This window comes from Choloepus didactylus, chromosome 20 (genome assembly GCF_015220235.1).
Source record: "Choloepus didactylus isolate mChoDid1 chromosome 20, mChoDid1.pri, whole genome shotgun sequence".
Taxonomy (NCBI): Eukaryota; Metazoa; Chordata; class Mammalia; order Pilosa; family Megalonychidae; genus Choloepus; species Choloepus didactylus.
In genome coordinates, this window is record NC_051326.1 from 38,459,215 (window position 1) to 38,481,255 (window position 22,041).

General features: G+C 33.9%; 1 protein-coding gene across 1 annotated transcript in view; it reads right to left on the reverse strand.

Moving 5' to 3' along the window:
• The window catches only part of MCPH1 (microcephalin 1), a 320,845-nt gene that overhangs the window by 232,734 nt on the left and 66,070 nt on the right, over positions 1-22,041 (reverse strand). Inside the window, 1 exon segment of the mRNA XM_037812573.1 lies at positions 16,651-16,760. Coding sequence (XP_037668501.1) covers positions 16,651-16,760 — 110 coding nt within the window.

Genomic DNA, 22,041 nt, shown 5'->3' on the forward strand with positions numbered 1-22,041 from the left:
ATGGCTTATAATGTCAGGTTAACAACACAACTATATAGTTAAAGGTACAACCTCTAATGCTAAAAGTATGAAGATTTCATAAATTTTTCAAGAAAAGCTGAAATCATTTATCTTATTATTTGCAATATATAACTATAATACTTAATTTTACCAATTATTCTGGTCACATCTTCTTAACTATTTAAGTATTTCTAGGTATTTGTCATAAAACATCTATTACAGAAAGAAGAAAACAAATCTTTTATGTTGTAACATTGTTATTCAGTAAAAGAAGAAAATTAGGACTGTTTCTAACAGGAAAAGCACTTGTCCAAATACAGTTAGACAGTATCAAAAGATAAAGCAAACATCAAAAAGGAAATCATATGAATAATCCACTGAGCAGTAAGAAACAATTAACAAACATAAAACACTGCGTTTAACTTAAGCAACAGCCTTTTCTGGAAGTTCTAAAGGAATGAATAGAGAGAGTGAATATAAATATTTGGGGAATAGTTGCTGATTTGGGAAATAGACTAGTTGAATGCTTTTGTAAGATCAAAGGTAGGTCAAATTAAACAAATGTAGGTGTTTTATCAATGATTTAAAAAGAAACATTTCTAAAATAAGGCATTCTTTGAAATGTTTTGGGTTGAAGTACCAGTTCTTAGCTAAATAGTAAAAACTACTTTTCCTTAAAAAGAAGTGAAATAAACGCATAATCCACACATTTTCAAAGGTTACTGATCTTATTTGCTGATGATATAAGCCAACCTAGACACATGGATACTATGAGGATCATATGCTAATATGAATTTTAACTCTATAGGAAATAAAAAAAAGAATAAATAAAAAACTGAAACAGATAATTCCTGGAAAAGTATCTTCAAATCACTTTCTTTGGATATTCTATTATCTAGATCCACGGCAACCACATCATTTAAAATACTTTCTGTAAGACTCAAGCATGGACCCAAGAGACTACAGTTTTTTTAAAAAAAGTAGCTCACTACAGGTATCCTTCATATTATTGATGGTTCCCCCTTTTTAATTTGTTAATAACTTTCATGATTTAAAGCTAGGTTCATTGCAGAAAACTGGGGCTAAAGCTTCTAACTTTCTTTCTTATATGAGCAATTTCATAACATAATTGTCCTTCCTTGTATCTTTTTTTCTTATGTGAAATTTGGCTTGCATTAGGAGATTTAAGAAAATGCTTTAACATCCAGGTTGTTTTTTCTACAAAATACACCACCTTTTCAAATTGCCCTCAAAAAAAACAATAATAGTTATCAGTTGCAGCATCTCTATCAGTTTTGAATATTCATTACACTGGATAGAGATAAATTTTTATAGTAAAAAAAAAATATAGAAAAAATGTACATTCAAGTTATTAATATTAATATTTAAATTCTTAAAAAAATACCACATATCAACTCATATATTAAGATATTTTATCTAGCAAACTTAGTCAAGATTGAAGAAATGGTGAAAAAGATTCCTGAGAAGTCAAATTAGAAGGAATAATTTCCATACACTGAAACTTTCATTTGGTATATATATATATACATACACATTTATCTCCTAACTCCGAATGTGGAGAAGGCCTAGAAGCAATGACACTCCAGTATCAATAAGGACACAATGCCAAATCTTGTTTTTTTAGAAACCATTCACCACTAAATGGAACAGGATTCCATAAAGAAATGAGACAGGGGGAAAGAAAAACGAGTCCAAAACAACTTTATATTCTAAAAAGGAAGGCAGCATTTATAGAATAATAGGGCACATTGAAAGGACAGCTTAAAGGGGGCTCCCACCTGGCCAAACGTAAGACATTCTAAACACTTCCCTCCCCACCCCCCACCTCCCCCAAAAAACACAAATGATAGTAATGAATGAATGATCTGTTGAATGAAATAAGAATCTATGAATCCATATGGAGAAAAATAAATAAATTGGGGGAGAGGTGGTTTTCCCTACATCAATATCTCAACTAATAAATGGAGAATGATATAATTAGAAAAATCATTGTTTGGCAATCATCACAGTAATAACTGACTCAAGCAAGAATCATGAATGCATGCTAAAACCAGTGAAGGAAAGCTAGATGAGTTAGATATTTATATTAGGCCCCAGCAACATGCCATTTTGTAAGGAAAAATAAAGTATTGTAGTAAAAAGAAAATAAAAGTATTTCTCAAAAAATTTCTTTTTAATTACAAAGGGAAGACTAGGAACTTTACAGTAGGGAAACTTGGTAAAGACCACCTTAACCAAGTGATCAAGGCTAGTTTCTCCACTAATAGTATAAATTGGCATCATTTGACTCCAAATATGATGCACTGAGAACAATGTCACTTTTAGGATTTCCCTGCCCAAAATCCATAACATCAATCTGATCTTGAGGAATGACCAGAAACACCTTAACTGCAGGACATTCTATGAAATAAATGGCCTGTACTATAAATAAAATGGCAGGTCATGAAAAATAAGGAAACTGTTTCAGATGAAATGACATAACAATGGAATGCAACTCATGAGCTTGGATTGTCTTTTCCTATAGGGGACATTATTGGGACAATTGATTAAAAATAGAAAAATTCTGTAGCTAAGTACCATTATATCAATGTTATTTCCTGGTTTTATTCATTGAACTGTTGTTACGTGAAACAATGTCCTTGTGTCTAGGAACTACATACCAAAATTTTAGGAGTAAAGAAGCATTGTGTCTGTAACTTATTTTCAAACAGTTTGGGGGAAAAAAAAAATTGAAATGCATGTCTTTTACTATGGGTGCTCCCTGCTTGAGGGGTAGGAAAGGCCAGGCTCCAGGGCCTTTGTCATTCCCCAGAAAATATCCCTAGAAGAAAGGCTGAATAAATGTGACTGCACCTAATGAGCCGCCCCTTTCTCAAGGATCTTAGCTCTCAGGTTAGATTTCATTGTTGTTTTTGGTGGAAGGTAGGGAAGTTAATGCTAATAACTAGAAGTCCCATTTCCTTCTTTCTTGGTTTACTCCTTTAATTTGGTAGAGTAACTTTTCCAGTGATTTCCTGAGAAAAGGTGCATGGGAGATACATATTTGGAGACAACATATCTGAAATACCTTTACTATACCATCCCACTTGATTGGTAATTTGATAATTTCAAGATTGAAAATAATTTCCTCTTATTATTTTGAATTTGGAAGGCACTGCTTCATGGATTTCTAGAATTTAGGAACTGCTATTGTGAATATCACTGACATCTGAATTCTTTTTCTATGTGTATGTTTCCTTGGTAAACTTTTAGAATTTTGGTTAGTTTCCAACATTCTGAAATTCCAAGATGCTCTCCCTTGCTCTGGGTCTTTTTTTCATCCATTATACTGGGCATATAGTAATCTCTTTAAATCTGGTAACTCTTAACCTTCTATTCTGAGAAAATTTATCAAATTATTTATTTGGTAGTTTTCTCCTCCTAAATTTTCTGTTGTGTCATCCCTTTTTGTATGTTGGAGCTCCCAGATTGAGTCTAATTTTATTTTTCATAGTTTGCATCTTTTTGTTTTTCTGTTCTACTTTCTGGTAGATGATTCTTTAGCTTTCTCTTCCATCTCTTCTGTTTTCATATTTCTTTTTGCCATTATATTTTAAATAACTCTTATTCTCTGTATATTCATCCTACTACTTCTATGAATGAAATATCTTCTCTTAGGTGTATTGTTATAAATCTTTTTTTTTGGTAAAAATTTCAACTTTTTGGTTTTTGTATTTTTTCCCTCAAGGTCTTTTCCTTTCATATTACTTTTGATCTCTTTCATTTCTCTGTCTGTTTTCTCAAGTTCCTTTCTATCTCTTTATCTTTTGGTCTCTTCAATGGGAGAGATTTTTGTTTGTTTATTTGTTTGTTTGTTTTGTCACATTAGATGTTTCCACTGATAGGCTATCTGGAAGGCAAGTAACTGTAACTCAATATAGTTCTCAAAAACTGAGAAAAAAAATTGAAAGGGAACTTGTGAGAATAAACACTGGGATAAAGAAAACAGATTCCAAGGTGAGAGTGGCATTTTCCGGGGGAAATATAATGTAATAAGAAGGATCAACGGCCTGGGAGTACTGCAAGCAGAGGAGAAGAGGCCTGTCCTCTATTAAGATAGAGTCTTAAAGTCTCTACAGAGACCTACAGGGTTGGGGATGGAGAAGTGGGGGGCTGGCCCAAGTCACACACTTTCATCACCTCCACCATCTCTAGAAGAGAGACGATACTTGGGTATAAAAACGACTGGCTTCTGAGCTTTAAATCTTTGTTGTAGCCTTAAAAACAAACAAAACAAAACAAAACAAAACAAAAACACTTGCTTAAAATACTTAAGTTCAGGTGCAGAGCTGAGACTCTTCACTAACCACTCCCTAGCATAACCCTAAATTCATCAAGTTTGGCCCTTAGGAAACAAATGGGCTGAACTTCAGGAAAAACATGGGATTTCCAGGCTAGTACAATTATTTTGAGAAATAAACCTATATCTCTACTTTCCAACTCATCCTCCCTTAAAGGTTATACTATAAATTTCAACCCTCCTAAACTGCTTCTGATTCCCAGTTTACTATCATTTGTCTCTCCTTTTCATTGAAACTTCACCTGAGGAACTACAATGACATAGTAAAAAATGCGAAAAGCAAAACATTAAAAAAGGCACAACTCTATCATGCTGAGAGATTTTAGTACTTCTTTTAATGTACAGAATTAGATTATGCTAAATAAACAGAAAATATTTAAAAATTAAAAGACATTTCAGGAAAAAAAGCATAATTTCAAACAAAATGCTTTTGAAACTGAAAATCACTGATAATGAAGACAAGAAACAGAATTGCCTAAAACCAAGTTGGTCCCGTTTAATATTCACTGTATATTATTTTCTTATGAAGATACACAATTGATACATTAACTAAATCTTACTCTCCAAAAGTAACATTACATGCCAGAATCTAATTGAAATGCCTCATATGTATATACATTTTTTTTAACAAAGTGTATAATTATGCCTCATTGATTGTGAGTTGTGGTTTTATCTATCACCCTTCTATTTAGCCCCATAACACTGGTTTTCTTTCTTCCCTTTTTTTGAAATGAAGTATTTCTTGAAACTAGATTAATATCCAATGATTTACATACCTAAATATTATTTGGAAAGCAGTGACCTTAAAAAAAGAGTAAAGATAGTTGAAAAGACTTAAGGAAAAGCCAAGTAATAAATATCTTATGGTTGGGGAGGATATCATTGTTCCTCCAGAGGAGAGACTATAAATCTTGCTTGGAAAAACCACCCACATTTTAAATGAATTATAACCCTTTTGACAAATGTATATAGCTCTATATTTGTACATTTGTATATGTATCAATAGCAATGTGGAGACTTACTTTGCAGATGAGCAAGTGAAGAACATAACAAATGAAGCACATTGCCCCTTATTAAAACATCTCTCTCATGTCAGTGGAAATAAGGCCTAAGTGTTTCAGGGCTTCTTTCCCTCCCTTCTTCCTTCCTTTTTTTTGGTGAGGGGGTTGGGATGTTGGGAGTCATTCTTTTGGCTTCGTCCTCAGGCTGAAACAGATACAGAAGTTATATCCAGCCATAACAAAAGCTCTGACGAACAGAGAGCATTTCTTCCCAGAGAAAGAACTTTTTCCAGAAACCTCCCAGTAACACTTCTCTTCACAATTTATTGGACAGAAATGAGCCATATTCCCAATGGTAAGAGGAAAATAATCACCATGATTAGCTTATAATGATCATCTGAGGACAGAATGGATACTAGGGGAGTTAGGGCCAGCACAGGGGTGGAAAATGGGAGATTAATACATATATTAACAGTTCCCTGGCAAAGTAGTTGCTCAATAAAGAACAGTTATTTTTACTAGGGAGAGACAAAATTGAGCAGCTTTTACTTATCTCGTTTCTTTACTTCCAAAGAAATTTTTTTTTTTTAACATAAGGATTGAGGTTTGCTAGATCAGCAAGTTATTTTGTTTGAGTTTCTGCATGTCTCAAACAGATTAATTAGATATTTCTAAACCAAGTTACCGTGGTTTAGCTAATATTTCAAAAATGGTATACTTAGTAAACTAGACCTCAAAAACTAGAAGCTCTAACAATTTAAATTAGGCCTGCACATTTCCATTTGTCTAGTGCATCTGGTGCCTATCGGAAGATCTTAAATAGCTTTCTTCAAATAGCTCTTCTCTGTCCTTTGTGGGCCTCTCCCGGTGGTGAAAGGACACATACCTGGACCTTTAAGTGGCCCAGGATCACCACTGAGGGCAGAAGAGACTATGACTTTGAGCTATTGTGACTGGTACTCATTTCTGCCACTTCAAAACACATTTGGCTATTTCTGAATCATACATTTTATAAGAATGCACAATCAGTCATTCTGTATCAAATGTAGAAAACATAAAAGATAAAGCTCTTTCAAGATTCTATTAAATGTTTTCTATAAAAATATTTTTCTCTTGAACATAAGAAAAAAAATAACATGCTAATGGAGTTTAAAGCAATTGTTATGCCATCAAGAGACAGCTGGTTTTTAAGTGGATTCATAAAGTAACATCTGTTGGTGAACTCAACACCTGTTATAACTAGGACATTCCCACCATTGCCAACTTTTGGTAAATTTTGCCAAAAGTGATTTATCAAAGCAATTACAGATCATTTAAACACCTGTGTTAGAAATCAAGGGCACTTTCAATCTTTGTAAACCTATCTATCAAGTTATCTGTGTTAAAAGGACCTACACATGAGATAGGGCCCTATCTTGCTGTGTACAGCAGGTCTGAACAATGGGAAATTATTTACATGGACATTTATAAAGAGTGTCACCCTCGAGGAAGTGTGACACTTCCCCTAAATGTGTAATAACAGCATTCATGCCGAAATTTCAAGAAAAAAATAAATATCACCTGTCATTTGGATGAGTCACTGCTATTTCAACTTGAAAGTTAAACTTAAAAACAAAACAACCTACAAAATTATATGCTTCCAGCCAAGTACACTATCTAATGGCAAGAAGCCAAAACCTGGAATTATTACACATTGTAATAGCACATTCATAAAATATTAGATTCTCTATTAAAGCAGTGTAGTGCTCATATAGGGATGTTTTCCTTATTGGACAGGAGATATTAGACAAAATAATCTGTTTGTTTTAACCAAAAAATGGCTCAAATGCCCTATTTTATTTATTAAAGATGGCTGCTATATCCACCCAGCTCTTTTACCTGCTCCTAAATAAACTACTCAAACTGTATCTGTACAAAACCTTTCTAGTTCTTTTTTGAAGTCCAATATTTCTTTTATTCCTACCTTTGATACTCTTGTATCTATTCTCCACTTCAATGTTCCTTCTTTGGAGAAGCTAGAACAAAACTTGCTAATTCCGAATTTACTACCTCTAGAATAAGGTCATGATCACAGCTATCTGAAAAATACTTTCCAGCACCACCATGTGGCTAAGAAATAGAAAACTCAACCTAAAAGGAAATCATAGTGCTTAATAAATGGCACTTCTTAGTAGTAATAACTAATTTATTAAGCACAACTTAACAAAGAAACCAAGAAACTTCTTATCGTAAGATGGTTCTAATGGTATTAGAGAAAGGAAAGTATTTATCATGAATCTGTTAGGAAACAAAGCTCCAAAGAGGGGACAACTGACTTACAAACCCATAATTCCTGCATCCTGGGTGAGGTGACAGAGTACAATTTCATGTTAATGGCCTAAAGGGTTGTGGTTCCATCTAACCTCTATAATGGGTTCTCAACTGGGAAGATGACTATCATTTCATCTTGGAGCATTTTAAGCATACAGCTCTAGCTTCCCTCTCCCTATGCCCGGAGATTCTGTTCTGGCCCAGGCATGTCTGGGGTCAATAAATCCAGTAACAGACACAGTTTTGACCATCCTGGAACTTTGAGGGCCATTTTCATTAAAGATTCATGGCTGTCTCAGGGAGGGGGTGGGGGCAGGGAAGGGAGCAGGCAGTGATAGAAACTAAGTCTTACTTAGAGTTATAGCTGAAAAACAAAGGACAGTCTATATATGGACATAATTTTTACAAACATCTGTGCTAAAATACTAGTATAAACCCTTTGAGATTGGTACTATCATTATCTCTGTTTTAGACATGAAGACACAGAAGTACAGAGATATTAAGTAAATTGTTCAATATGAGGCAACTAATAAGCACTAGAGCTGGGATTTGAACCAGGCAGTCTGGTTCAACAGTCTATATGCTCAATTGTGGGGAGCCGCTTTCCGGGTTAAGGCCTAGTGGACACGCCGCGACCTGCTCTAGAGTAGCCCCCGCCCATCGTTTGAGCCAAGATGGCGCCCGTATCCTGCTTCCGCATATGACGCATGAGGCAGCAGTTGCTGCTAGCCTATTGTACACGCTTACGTAGTGCCAGCACATTGGTTGTAACTGTTGTATATAAGAAATTACCCGGGCTAGCCTCGGGGAGACAGCCCACAGGGAGCCGTGCCTGACGGCCGCATAGAGGTTGTTCTCCCGCGGGGTATAGGGCCTCGTGTGGAATATGTAACAGAGAAAGTTTTCTTCCTGGCTCCAGTAAAAGGCTTGCATTCACTGCTATTGTGTGCCTCAAGTGTCAGTTTGTCTGTGTCTCTCCCTCTTTCCCTCTGTTCTCCTTGCCGGCCGAGGACAGGACGCGCGGGACCGAGTGAGAAGGCACCGGACACTCAATAACAATGCACTGCAGTGCTCAGACCTTGGGAAAAAGATTCCATCCTTTAGTGATAAAAAACATTTTACAAGTTTAGGAAGAATATTTTTTAAAAAATGAAATATATGATAATTTTAATACTATTATCTGATGGTTAAGAGCACTGTAAATGGTATAAACATTCATTCAAAATAAAAAACAAAAGGGAAATTAATGAGGTTCTCATTTACTCAGCAATTATTTACTGAACACCTATTTAGTGTGTGGTACAATATTATGCTCACAATTAAAAAATGAATGGCATACAGTCTATGATATTAAAGACTCATATCGTAATCAAAATGTGAGAAGAGGTCATTATCAGAGCATATATAAGCTATTAGCCATAATTTGCTTTCTATTCTATTTAAGAAACTTAGAAATTGAAGCATTCTGACTGGTATATAGTTCCTTTCTCTCTCTTTTTATTCACCACTGTCAAAATGAGTGGACTGTATTTGGTCCTTCATTTCCATCTAAGCCTCCAAGCTTATAAAAGCCATCTGTAAACATTTCTGTGCTCTGACCCACAGCTTACCCTCTCATGGAACAATCTTGCTTGGCAGAGATGTCTAAACTGAGATTTTAAAACATAGACACTTAGGAAAATCTCTCCAGTTTATGACTCTCCTTAAAAGAAAAACTGTGCTGAGGATAATAATAAATAGTTTGAACAACAAAAAAATGCAGAACTAGTAGAACAAGAGAAAAAACCTTGGAGAACAACAACAACAAAAAACAAACACACAACATTTTCATATATTTTTACCATAAGACTAGCATTAAGCTTACATTCAGTTTTCATAGTTTCTATATCTGACAACATTGAGCCAGCAAAAAAGAAAATAAGTTAAATTTGTCATAGTAATATTGTATATTTCTCCATCTGAAAAGATGTATAACTAACTTTCCTTGTCAATGACCGACATAAGATTAGATTACAGAATTAACGAAATTTCTAAAGTGGATCCTCAAAATAAAAAAGATTCAATAAGTTTATAAACATATTTTTAAAATAATAAATCTAAAAAAGATGGTTTCCCACTGTTTTCCAGTGATCTTTCCCATTGAAAGTGGGCACTAAACCAAACAATCTCTGATAGAAGTTTTAGCTCTGAGATTCTTATAATTATTTATTGTATTATAATTGATTTCACTCTTTAATAAAGCTGAATTAATCATTTTAGTTCTTTAGTCTGTCTTTTGCAACCAATGACTTCAATGTTCTTAAATATCCTTCTTTTCACTTGGTTTTTTATTATTCTTTTCTCAGAGAAGGATTTATTTTAAAAACTCTATTTAGAAAATTTTCATTTTTTGTCATTAAGATTTATGCATTACTCCCAGGAATGATGGAATAAATAATAAATCATTTGGAATAACCTACACATTGTGAACAATTAGAAAAGCTAGCAAGAAACACACATACATACACACACATCACAAAACAGATGTTTGAAGACACTGACAAGTTAATGAGACAGTGAATTATAGAAGAAGAAGGAAATTCTCAGAGGTGAACGAGCAATATCCCCCTGTGGATAGCTAGTCTCACAAAGACAGAAGTCGAGCTTCAAATCTCAGTTTTGATTGGAGAATTAAGAAGAACCAGAATTTCTAATGCATGTAACAACTTTCCAGAAAGCAAAGAAAATCCTTTCCAAAGGTGATAACATAATGCTAGGCTTGACATCTTTCCAAAAATATAAAAATATCATGTCTTTAATTAAAAACAGCCAGACATATTAGAAGAATACATGATTAAAAACTAATATAAACATTATACAATAAAAACAGAAACTACAAGGGAGCCAGAAAATGTTTATAGATTTCAAAATAAAAATGCTAAACATGTTCAGGGAAACAAAAGACAAGATTAATAATTTTGACAGAGACGTGGAAATGGTTGAAAAATTCACATAAAATATCAAGAACTGAAAAGTACAATAAAATACAATAAATTCAACTTAAAAACTCAATATAAAGGTTTAAGAAGAGACATACAGAGTGAATGGTAAAATGGAAAAGTCAATACAAAGTATCCAGAATGATAAAAGAACAAGCAAAATAATAGAAATATTGAAAAATCATGAAACATGAGATATAGGAGACAAAGTACTAACCTATATAAAATTGAATGTCCAGAAGAAGAAAGAGCAAGAAAATAGGGCAGAAGAAATACTGAAAAAACAAAAGCTGAGAATTTTTCAAAATAGACATGGAACCCCAATTCAAGAAGCCCTATAAACCCCAAGTAGGCTAACAATGAACATCACATCAATCACAGCAAAACTACAGAAAACCAAAAAGATGAAAATCAATATGAAATATCTGTACTCAGAACCTGCTTAGGTATACTTTAGCATCTCCTTTCAGATATACTAGCATCTATCCCCAGGTCACACCTTCCAACAAGTCTGTACTACTCTCTCCATCTCTCATCATCCCGACTTTATGTCTCCTACTCTGCACCATTACCTCACACATAATTTAAGACAAACAATTCACATCAGGCTTGCAGTGAACGGTGTCCCAGATAGGACATTACCTGTACATACTACTTCAAGTTTAAAAACTTGTTAAAAAGATCATTAGGACCAGTCACCAGGTATGAGTTTCAAACCATTTTTATAATTAAAGAAAGAGGACTTAAGCCAGATATCATGTGAAAAAATAAAAATGTCAAGTGTATCCTCTAGATATCAGAGATCTCCATTTCAGTAGAAGCATATATATAACAAGCTGAAGAAAGATATTTCCTATAAACTTGCCTTTTTCAACATTAAAATTGAATTACAAGATATTTTTAGGAAAAAGGCACAATTTTTGTGCTTAATGTAATCAAGTCCTCTAATATTTTTTTAAACCATATTTTTTATTGTGGAATATAACATATAGAAGTGATAACTTTCCAAGAGCAATTTCACAAGTAGTTGGAGAGCAAATTTCAAAGAATGTTATAGGTTACAGTTTCACAGTTTCAGTTATTTCCTTACTGTGAAATATAACATATATGCAAAAAGGCAGTATTTTTCAAAGTATGATTTAACAAGCAGTTATACAGAAAATTTCCAAAAATGTTATGAGTTACAATATCATAATTTCAGTTACTTCCTTATTGTGAAATACAACATATATACAAAAAGGTGATAAGAAGTTGTATCTTAAGTACTAAAATTGCATTTTAAGAAATTTTATCATTCTTTGTTCTAACTTGTACAATGATAAACCATGAAAACTGATCTCTCTATACTGCTCTTTAAGTTTATACTCCTAAAACACTTAGTCCACAAGCAAATTAGAATAATAAACTTTTATCTAATTCAAAAAATAGTTTGAACTACGAAGTATGCTTAGGTAAGTGATTAGAAACCAAAAAAAAAAGTTTTTTTTTTGTCCCCACTACTCTAGATGAAGTTCCTAAAGCAGTGGTTTTCATTCTTTGTTTCACAATAAGATCACCTCAGGAGTTTTTAAAAATCCTAATGCCTAGGGTATACCCATAAGGAAATCAGAATGTCAAGGAGTGCAAGCTAAGGTATATATATATATATATATATATATATATATATATATATATATATATATATATATATACACACACACACACACACACACACACACACACACACACACACACATATAAATACATATTTTTATTGAGATTATTCACATACAACTATCCAAAGATCCAAAACGTACAATCAATTGCCCATCATACCATCATACAGCTGTGCATCCATCACAATTTTTTTTCAATTTTTAGAACATTTTCATTACTCCAGAAAAGAAATAAAGACAAAAAAAGGAGACTCAAATCCTCCCATACCTCTAACCGCCCTCCCTCTCCATTATTGATTCATAGTTTTGGTATAGTACATTTGTTACTGCTGATGAAAGAATGTCAAAATACTACTAACTGTAGTATATAGTTTGCAATAGGTATATATATTTTTTCCTATATGTCTACTATTAACTTCTAGTTATAGTGACATACATTTGTTCTAGTTCGTGAGAGAGATTTCTATTATTTGTAGAGTTAATCATGGACATTGTCCACCACAAGACTCACTGTTTTATACATTACCATCTTTTAACCTCCAACTTTCCTTCTGGTGACATACATGACTCTGAGCTTACCCTTTCCACCACCTTCACACACCTTTTAGCACTGTTAGTTATTCTCACAACATGCTACTATCACTCCTGTCCATTACCAAATGTTTAAGTTCACGCTAGTTGAACCTTCTGCTCATAATAAGCAACCTTTCCCCATTCTTTAGCCTCATTCAATATCCTGTTAACTTATATTTCATGTTTATGAGTTTACATATTATCATTAGTTCATATCAGTGAGATCCTGCAATATTTGCCTTTATGTGCCTGTCTTACTTCACTTAATACAGTGCCCTCAAGTTTTCTTCATCAACCCTTTTCTTTTAAGATGGTTTTGTTCACACACCATACATTCCATCCTAAGTAAACAATTACTGGTTCCCTGTATAGTCACGTATTTATGTATTCAGTACCATCGCCACTATCTATATAAGGACATCTCCATTTCTTCCCCAAAGAGGAGGAAGAGTCAAACAAGGCAGAGAGACAAAAGAAAAAAGAAGAGAGAGAGAGAGAAATAAAACAAGAAGAAGAAAATGACAGCTAGAAAGCAACAAAAGGAAAGACAGCATTAACCTAAGGTAGAATAAAGAGTCAGACAACACCACCAATGCCAGGAGTCCCATAAACTTCCCCCATTCCCCCTTCCAACTGCATTTAACTTTGGTATATTGCCTTTGCCTTTGTTGTATTAAAGAAAGCATAATACAAAGTTTCCATTAATTATAGTCTCTAGTTTGCATTGATTGTATTTTCCCTACAATCCCACCCTATTTTTAACACCTTGCAATGATGATATTCATTTGTTCTACCGCATGTAAAAACATATTTGTACCTTTATTACAATTTTTGAGCACCCTAGGTAACCCTGAGTTACACAGTCCCAGTCTTTATCCTTTGTCTTTTGTTCTGGTGTCCCACATGGTCCCCACCTTCCTCTTTCAACCATACTCACAGTCATCTTTGTTCAGTGTACTTACAGTGCTGTGCTACCATCTCCCAAAATTGTGTTCCAAACCTCCAACTCCTGTCTTTTTCTTTCTGTCTGCAGTGCTTCCTTTAGTGTTTCTTGTAGAGCAGGTATCTTGTTCACAAACTGTCATTGACTGTTTGTCTGAGAATATTTTAAGCTCTCCCTCATATTTGAAGGGCAGTTTTGCTGGATATAGGATTCTTGGTTGGTGATTTTTCTCTTTCAGTATCTTAAATATATCACCACACTTCCTTCTTGCCTCCATGGTTTCTGTTGAGAAATCCGCACATAGTCTTATCAAGCTTCCTTTGTATGTGATGGATTGCTTTTCTCTTGCTGCTTTCAGGATTCTTTCTTTATCCTTGACGTTTGATAATCTGATTAAGTGTCTTGGCATGGGCCTATTCAGATTTATTCTGTTTAGGGTATGCTGCACTTCTTGGATCTGTAATTTTATGTCTTTCCTAAGAGATGGGAAATTTTCATTGATTATTTCCTCTATTATTGCTTTTGCCCCTTTTCCCTTCTCTTCTCCTTCGGGAAGACACGTATGTTCCTGATTTTCGTTTTGTCCTTAAGTTCCCAGAGATGTTGCTTGTATTTTTCCATTCTTTTCTCTAACTGTTCTTTTGTATGTAGGCTTTCAGGTGCCTTGTTCTCCAGTTCTTGAGTGTTTTCTTCTGCCTCATGAGATCTGCTATTGTATGTTTCCATTGTGTCTTTCATCTCTTGTGTTGTGCCTTTCATTTCCATAGATTCTGCTAGTTGGTTTTTCGAACTTTCAATTTCTACCTTATGTATGCCCGGTGTTTTCATTATACAGTCCAACTCTTTTGCCATATCCTTCCTAAACTTTTTGAATTTACTTAGTATTAGTTGTTTAAGTTCCTGTATCTCAGTTAAAGTGTAAGTTTGTCCTTTGACTTGGCCATAACATTGTTTCTCTCAGTGTAGGTTGCAGTATTCTGTTGTCTATGCATGGTTTCGTTGGTTACCCCAATCAGGTTTTCCCAGATCAAAACGAACTCTGGTCCCAGAAGGAAGAAATATTCAGTATCTGGTTTCCCTGAGGGTGTGTCTTAGAAAATTGGTACACCCTGTGATGCCTCAGGTCACTGTGCTTTTCTGCCCAGCAGGTGGCGCCTGTGTGCCTGTAACTCCAGACTGGTGTGAGGAGGTGTGGCCTGTGGCTGTTTTCCCCCAGGCTCTAGGGTCTGGTTCTGAATGGAAGGCCAGTAGTAGAGCTGGGCCCCACCCCTTTCCTCTTAGGGAAGATACCCGCCCTAGGGAGAGGTCATTAGCATTTCAATGGTCTCTCTTTGCCTGTGCTATCTCCACTCTTGTCTAGGTCAGAGCACTGGGAACTGAAAATGGCTGAGGCTTTCTCCACTGAGAAAGGCAGACATGTATGTATATGTGCATATATTATTCTGTATTTTTGAAGTAACATTCATGGCAATAATATCAACTTACATTTACGTAAAATTTATCAATTGATTCATAGAATAATGCAGGGAAGTAAGTCTTAAACAGCACTAGTCTCACATTTCATGTGCAATTTAAAGTGAAATGCTTAATATCAAAGAAGGAACAATATTCCCATCAAGGATACATATATTGGATTTGTGCTCTTCTACAAAAGCCAATCCACTGGTTAAAGAATTATAATCAAGCAGAATGCAAAGTCAAGTGTCCAAAAGATTAACTTTAATAGTGGACAAATGAGAAAGTTAATCTTCATATTTTTGATCAGACAGAATCAGTTTTAGAAGGACTTTTATGGAGAGTAACAAATAATTCAACAATAAATATTCATAGAATCTTGAAATTTTATCTTTCTGCAAATCTGTTGCTCTACCTAAAATGAGATTCCTTTCTGTTTTTGCTGCCCTCCCCCCTTTGCTGAGACAAACCAGAAAGCACTGCTAAAGAAATCTAAGTTTCCAAAAGTTTTAACAGATATTCATGGAATCTGTGTGCTTTTAAATATGTTTTAATCATTACCAATATAAGGAATAAAGGAATCATGTTTTTTCGTCTTCAGAATGCAGCCATTGATTTGTTCATGCACAAATATCAGAGTTGGATGTCCCACTGTAGACTATTTATTATAATTGCTATTTTTTACTTTGTTACTCATTTTTCAGTACAGTTTTTCCACATCATTGTAAATTCAGGTTTGCTATATTATACTCTGTTGGCCTCATAAAAATGAGGCAAAAGACAACGTTTTGTTTAGTGGCTAATTTGAAATTTAAGTAATGATAGCAGATGTTCAAGAATCAAAAAATTTAAAATCATCTTTACATAATTCATTTAAACCTACACTATGATCAGAGACTTATACAGTTTCAAGGAAGAATTATGCTCTCAAAGCACAAAGGAGTAGGTATTACAGAGTGTTACTATGCAAACCTTTCACTCTGATGACTGGAGTTCAAACCTTGATTAGTTCATAAATTAAAAATGTTTGGGTTCTTAACCTCCTACCTAGTGAGTGTTTTTTGTTTGTAAAACTACACAACAAATGCTGGCACAGCCAACATTCTCTGCTCAAGAGATGCTGTGGGCATTTTTACAAGCCAGAAATGCATTGGCAAAGTAGTATGAGAAAGTTTGTTCTATCCATAGTAACACTGTGTCCTGAATGTGACCAATGCTCTGAGTTTTATCAGAGTTTCCAACTCACCCACAATTAATTTTTAAAATAAAATGCGAGTTTGATAGACAAGTTTATGTTTCATAAACCCAGAGTAGAACATTATCATGTAGCAGCATTTTAAAGTTTAAAATAATATTTTCATAGAAGAGCACCGACCTTTTTGACTTTTCCTCTTTTCCTTAATTCCTCAAGAGGTTTGATGAGTTCCTTAAGGCCTTCGTATGAGCCATCTAAAACATCATGCCTTGTTTGTTCATTTTTAACACCTAAAACCCAAGTGAAATGAAGATTAATTAGTACTTTATATGGACTGAATCTAATGCAACTTAAGCTAAACGAAAATTAAAAATTACATTTATGTATGTGCAATGATAACAGGAAATTATCTGCCTTCTAAATAAACATTGCAAACTTCTAGCTCTTTGAGACCTATTTAGAACTTTCAGTTTATTCCACCCCAATATTTTATGCCATATACTTAGCTTGACGATCAGAAACAATTTTGTCCATCAGGTTACAATGCACTAGCACTACAGTGTTACATTTGGCCATTTGGTAATGCAAGAAAATATATACCTGTACTTTCTTCACTATTCAAACTTCGAAAACCAGCTCCTCAGAAAGGCAGTTATACATTAGAGAAAACAATTAATTATAGCTTTTGGATCAGTATGAGTTTTTCTAGGAAAGAATTTTCAGTACAAAGCTTCAGGTTTCAATCTACATGTAAGAAATGTATTGTTCTACTCACCCTCACCCCACTAGATTTTTATGAGGTCAGCTTCTCATAAGGAAGACATACAAACCAAAAAGAACATATAGATCAAGTGAAACATGGTTTCATTAGATGCTAAACTGTAGAAAGCCTAAATAACTGACCATGAAGTATGACATTTTTACTTTGAGTTGACTCACATACTGCTACTGCCTTATACGGGATTCTTTCTCTATATTTCCCACATAATTTCACAATCCACTCATTCATTAATTTACTTTTCCAACAAATTTAATGATTGCTGGCTACTCATTGGCGATGACAAAGTCACATGAGATATTGTCCCCACTATTCAGAACCTACATCCCAACAGACAATGTAGATATAATACAAAGCAAAAATAATTTAGGTGCCATCAGATTGAAAATCGAAGACTTAATAAAGACTGCTTTGCAAGCATTTCAAATAAAATAGGATGCTATAACACAAGGTATAAATAAGTTTGCAGTATGTTTTGAATATTTTAACTATTTTTTCAACAAAAGGATTCTATTTAAGCAAGGAAAAAGGCAGAATAACAGTTAAATATTTTCTTGAATTCAAACTAGTGATTTGCAACCTGGGCCCTATAAATGTTTTAACACCAGGTTCTTAATTATGAACCTAAACTCTTTGCTTATAAATCCTAATAGTGGATCCCTGTAGAGACTTAATCCAACCAAATGCTGATCCCAACTCTAAGTTACCATCTATCTCCTCAAGAATCTTTTATATTTTACTTATATTTCTCCCTATTCTAAATACGTTTGACTTCTATTTATGTTTATTTTCTCTTCCAATCCTACCTTGTCTCCAATTTGACTGCCCCACTCCAATGACATCCTCAAATAGTTAAATAAAAAACTTTACTTGCAGCAGATGGGTGAATAGGCTGTGGTAAGGAGTATTCTGCAGTTGATACTTTGTTCTAAGATCTAGCTAGCTATGAAAAGCTTCTTACTTTAATTCATTTGAAAGAATATATAAAACACACACACATTGCTTCCCACTACATTCAATGGTAACTTTTTGAAAACCCTTGGGGCAAGGCATGAATACAATCTGTTTTTTATCTTTAAGATCCAATCTAAAAGCAATTAGAAGGTTATAAGTAATATTGACTGTACCCACTGTGCATTTATTTTCCTTTTTAAAATACAAAGATTTACTTAAAGTAAGAGCACATCAAAATAAAAGCAGTGGAATATGATTTAATTAGGGATGCAATGCTCTCATTATAGAACTGTGAAAAAGTTTTCAACTTCCTACTGAATCTGTCACAAAAGGATGTGTAACAGCCACTTGCTTCAGTTTTTATATTTTCCTATTTCTAAGTATGAAGTAGGGAAAACTGATACTGCTAATGATGCTTTCACAATTTCACAAATCATGCAGTCACAAAATGATGTAAGTAGATGCTTTCTTATTTAGTTATGTTAAAACATCACAATTTCAGCTACAGTAATTGCCTAATATATTTTAATGATTTTATCAGTAAACCAAAAGCAGTTGAAAGTGCAAAGTAATTCAGGAAGCACTTTATGGAGGGAGTAGTCAGATTTCATTCTTTGCTATACCTCAGTGAACAAATGTTTACTCTATTTCTGGTTCTTCTCCCACCTCTCAGATGACTCTTCTTGTTATGTTTGCTCCTTACATGTTGCTGTTTCACAGATGAAACCTCTTCATAGTCTCCAAAGGTGATTTTATCCCTTCCCATATATTAAACCGTTTCTGAGGAGTCCTAATTCTGTCTCTTGTCCAGACCTCTCAGCTGCGGTATGGCTTGATATATCCCAATAATTAACGAACATCTATTTTTAATGTCTCAGGGAAATTTCAATTAGCATGTCTATAATCCACCTTGTACCTATTTTTCCTTCAATGTTTCTCAGTTTGATGAATGTTAGACTCCTCTCTCTCCCAAATTTCATTATACAAGTGACTCATTTTTTTTTAATAGAGGAAGAAAAAAAAAATCTCACAGCCCCAGATTTAATATTAGTTTATATTGCCTGAATTTTCACCATTCAGAAATATGTTTGGGTTAACAATATCATAAAAACACAAATACACTGAGGAAGGTTGGAAAGTGATAACTCATTCACCTCTCAATGTAATTTCACTGATCCAACAGAGCTAAGGAGTATTAAGAGAAAAGCTTTGATACTGAAGGAAAAGAGAGGAAATGTCTATTGTGATCACTTTTGAGGCAGAATCAGGCTAAAGCAGCTTAAGGACCTATATAACTTAAATTCTAGGAAAAGGAGAGGGCCTGAGAAATGGGTATTGAAAAAATCTTAAGAGAATCTGCCTATGTCAAAGTTTCACCTGGGGCAAAAGCATAATAAATAAACTCTTGTTTCTAACATTTACCCTACTGCATACTCTAATATCCTACTTCCAAGACAGAATTCAGACTAATAAACCTAGTGCTAATGATACATTTAAGCAATTAAAATGTATTTGTACTAAGCACCCTGTAAGATCAGCTAAAATACATCCTGGATTAAAAAAGGCTTCTGGAGGTTAATTTAAGAAACTACAATTTTAACATATAAAAAAAGCATACACTATATTTTAACATTATTCCAATGGAACATTTCTTGAGCCCGCAAAATCGGAATGAATTAGTTAAGAAAAATGTAGAAAGCAGAATCTTAAGGCTGTAAAAAGAGTCTTAAAAGATACCTAGGAAAAAACTGCTTTTCACATATACTGAGATATCTGCAAGTTACTCACAGCTTCTATACTGGCAAAACTCAACAAGTGTCTGCATATTCATATGATGAAATATCAAGTTCACTTTTTAAACCATGAAGAAAACTAAAAAAAAAAATCTACTCATGATCTTCAATAGATGTGGAATTTTTTCCTTTACAATCTTCGTAGAGATAATTAAAATATGGATTTTAATTATTTTTAAAACTATATATAACCTTTTCCACCAGGAGTATTCTCTTCCTTTTGAATTCCCTGATACTTGTATATGGAATATCTTGATAATATCTTCCCCACTTGTCTAAGCTCCTTAAAGGAATGGAATAGTTTTTATATTAATCTTATCTACCATTGGGTTTATGCCAATATCAAGGACATGGTAGATGCAGAGTAAACAGCTGATTAATGAAAAATGAATGACAATGAAAACATCAACAATCAGGCAAATAGTCGATAGGATTTTAAACCCAAGTCAGCCTTCCCGTTAAAGACATACAGCAAGCTGTTAAGACTCTTCCCTCCAGAGAGTGGGACAGATGGTTCTGGGGAAGAGGGTTGAGAGAAATACTTTTCTTCATACACTGTATTATTTGAATTGTCACAAGTACAGTAATTACTCAAATTAAAAATATTTAAGAAATATATGTACATATATTTATTGGCTAAAATAGCAATCACACTCTAATGAAGAAATATCGAGCATATATCAAATCCTGTAATTGGATGGTACAGTATTTATAAAGTATATAAAAGTTTTTAATGAAATCAATTTTTAAAATGGTATATTTCCTGATGATTTCCATGAAATGTATCAAATATATCAATTAGACTTATCAAGCTTATATGGCTGTAAAATAATTCTGAATTATGAAAATATTTCTCTGCTTTAGGATAATGAATTGAGGATATATGTATGTAGCATTTTCATCTATAATTCTCCATCAGTTAAATAAAATAAATCCAGATAAACTCCATCTTGAACAATATTGTTCCTTTTTCTGAAAATAAAGTATATTTGTATCACTTTTTCCTTCAAAGCCAGGATGCTGCCCCTTAATCCTTCCCAAGCCAGGGCTCCTGGCAGTGATCATCAACCAAATGATGTCAGCAGAATCATTTGTCATTTCTATCACAAGGATTAATAAACTAAGACAAAACAATATTTTCATTATGTCTGTAATGTAGTTTAACATACTTTAGCATAGATAGTAAATATGTATTTGTTCCCATCACAAATACACACTACAGGGCTGGTCAACTAACATGTTATCAGAAACACCACACCGCAGAGGCAACTTCTGTAAATTCTTCAGATCGTTAGATGCTGTGCTAATTGACAAATATGAATGAGATGCAGCTGATGCAATCATTCTTGTTAATCAGCAGAACACATATCAGAAATAATTTATTGGTTAAAGTCATGGATTCAAGAAAACTTGGATTGGTTAAAATATTATAGGTGTGCCCCCAACCTTGTGTGAATAGGATGTAAAAACCTAGCACAAGTTATTGCTTGTATCCCTTGGGAAATCCAGGGCTTGATCGTTAAATGGTTCTATAATAAACCACAGGATCAAAGGAGATCTGGTAATCTGATGCCTACGAGTTTACAGAAACTTACCACCAGATTGTTGTCTGTTTCTAGTAAACCTTACAGTGAAGGTATGGACAGTTAATCTGAAAGGACAGAGCACTAACTGGGATTTCCGCATGTAGGTCTGTTTTGTGAACTTTTCCTATCTGCTTGTCAATACATGATTGTTTAATAAATGTGTCTGAGATTTGCTTTCTATAAAATCTGAGACAGTTTATAGAAAAGTAGCTTAACCATCATCAATCTGTAATAAATGATGACTATTAACTGTGAAAAACAATCTAATCATTGCAATTGGCTAAATTGTTTAAATTCACAATACATGTAACAAGGTACTTGCCTGAGCTGACATTTAAAATTTCACCCATTCAAAGATGAAAATTTATATTAAACCCATGGACAAGAGTGGCTGTGTGTGAGGAAAGGATTTGTTTCTGCTTTTGCTAGTGACCACTTGGCACCTGAGGGACTTCAACCC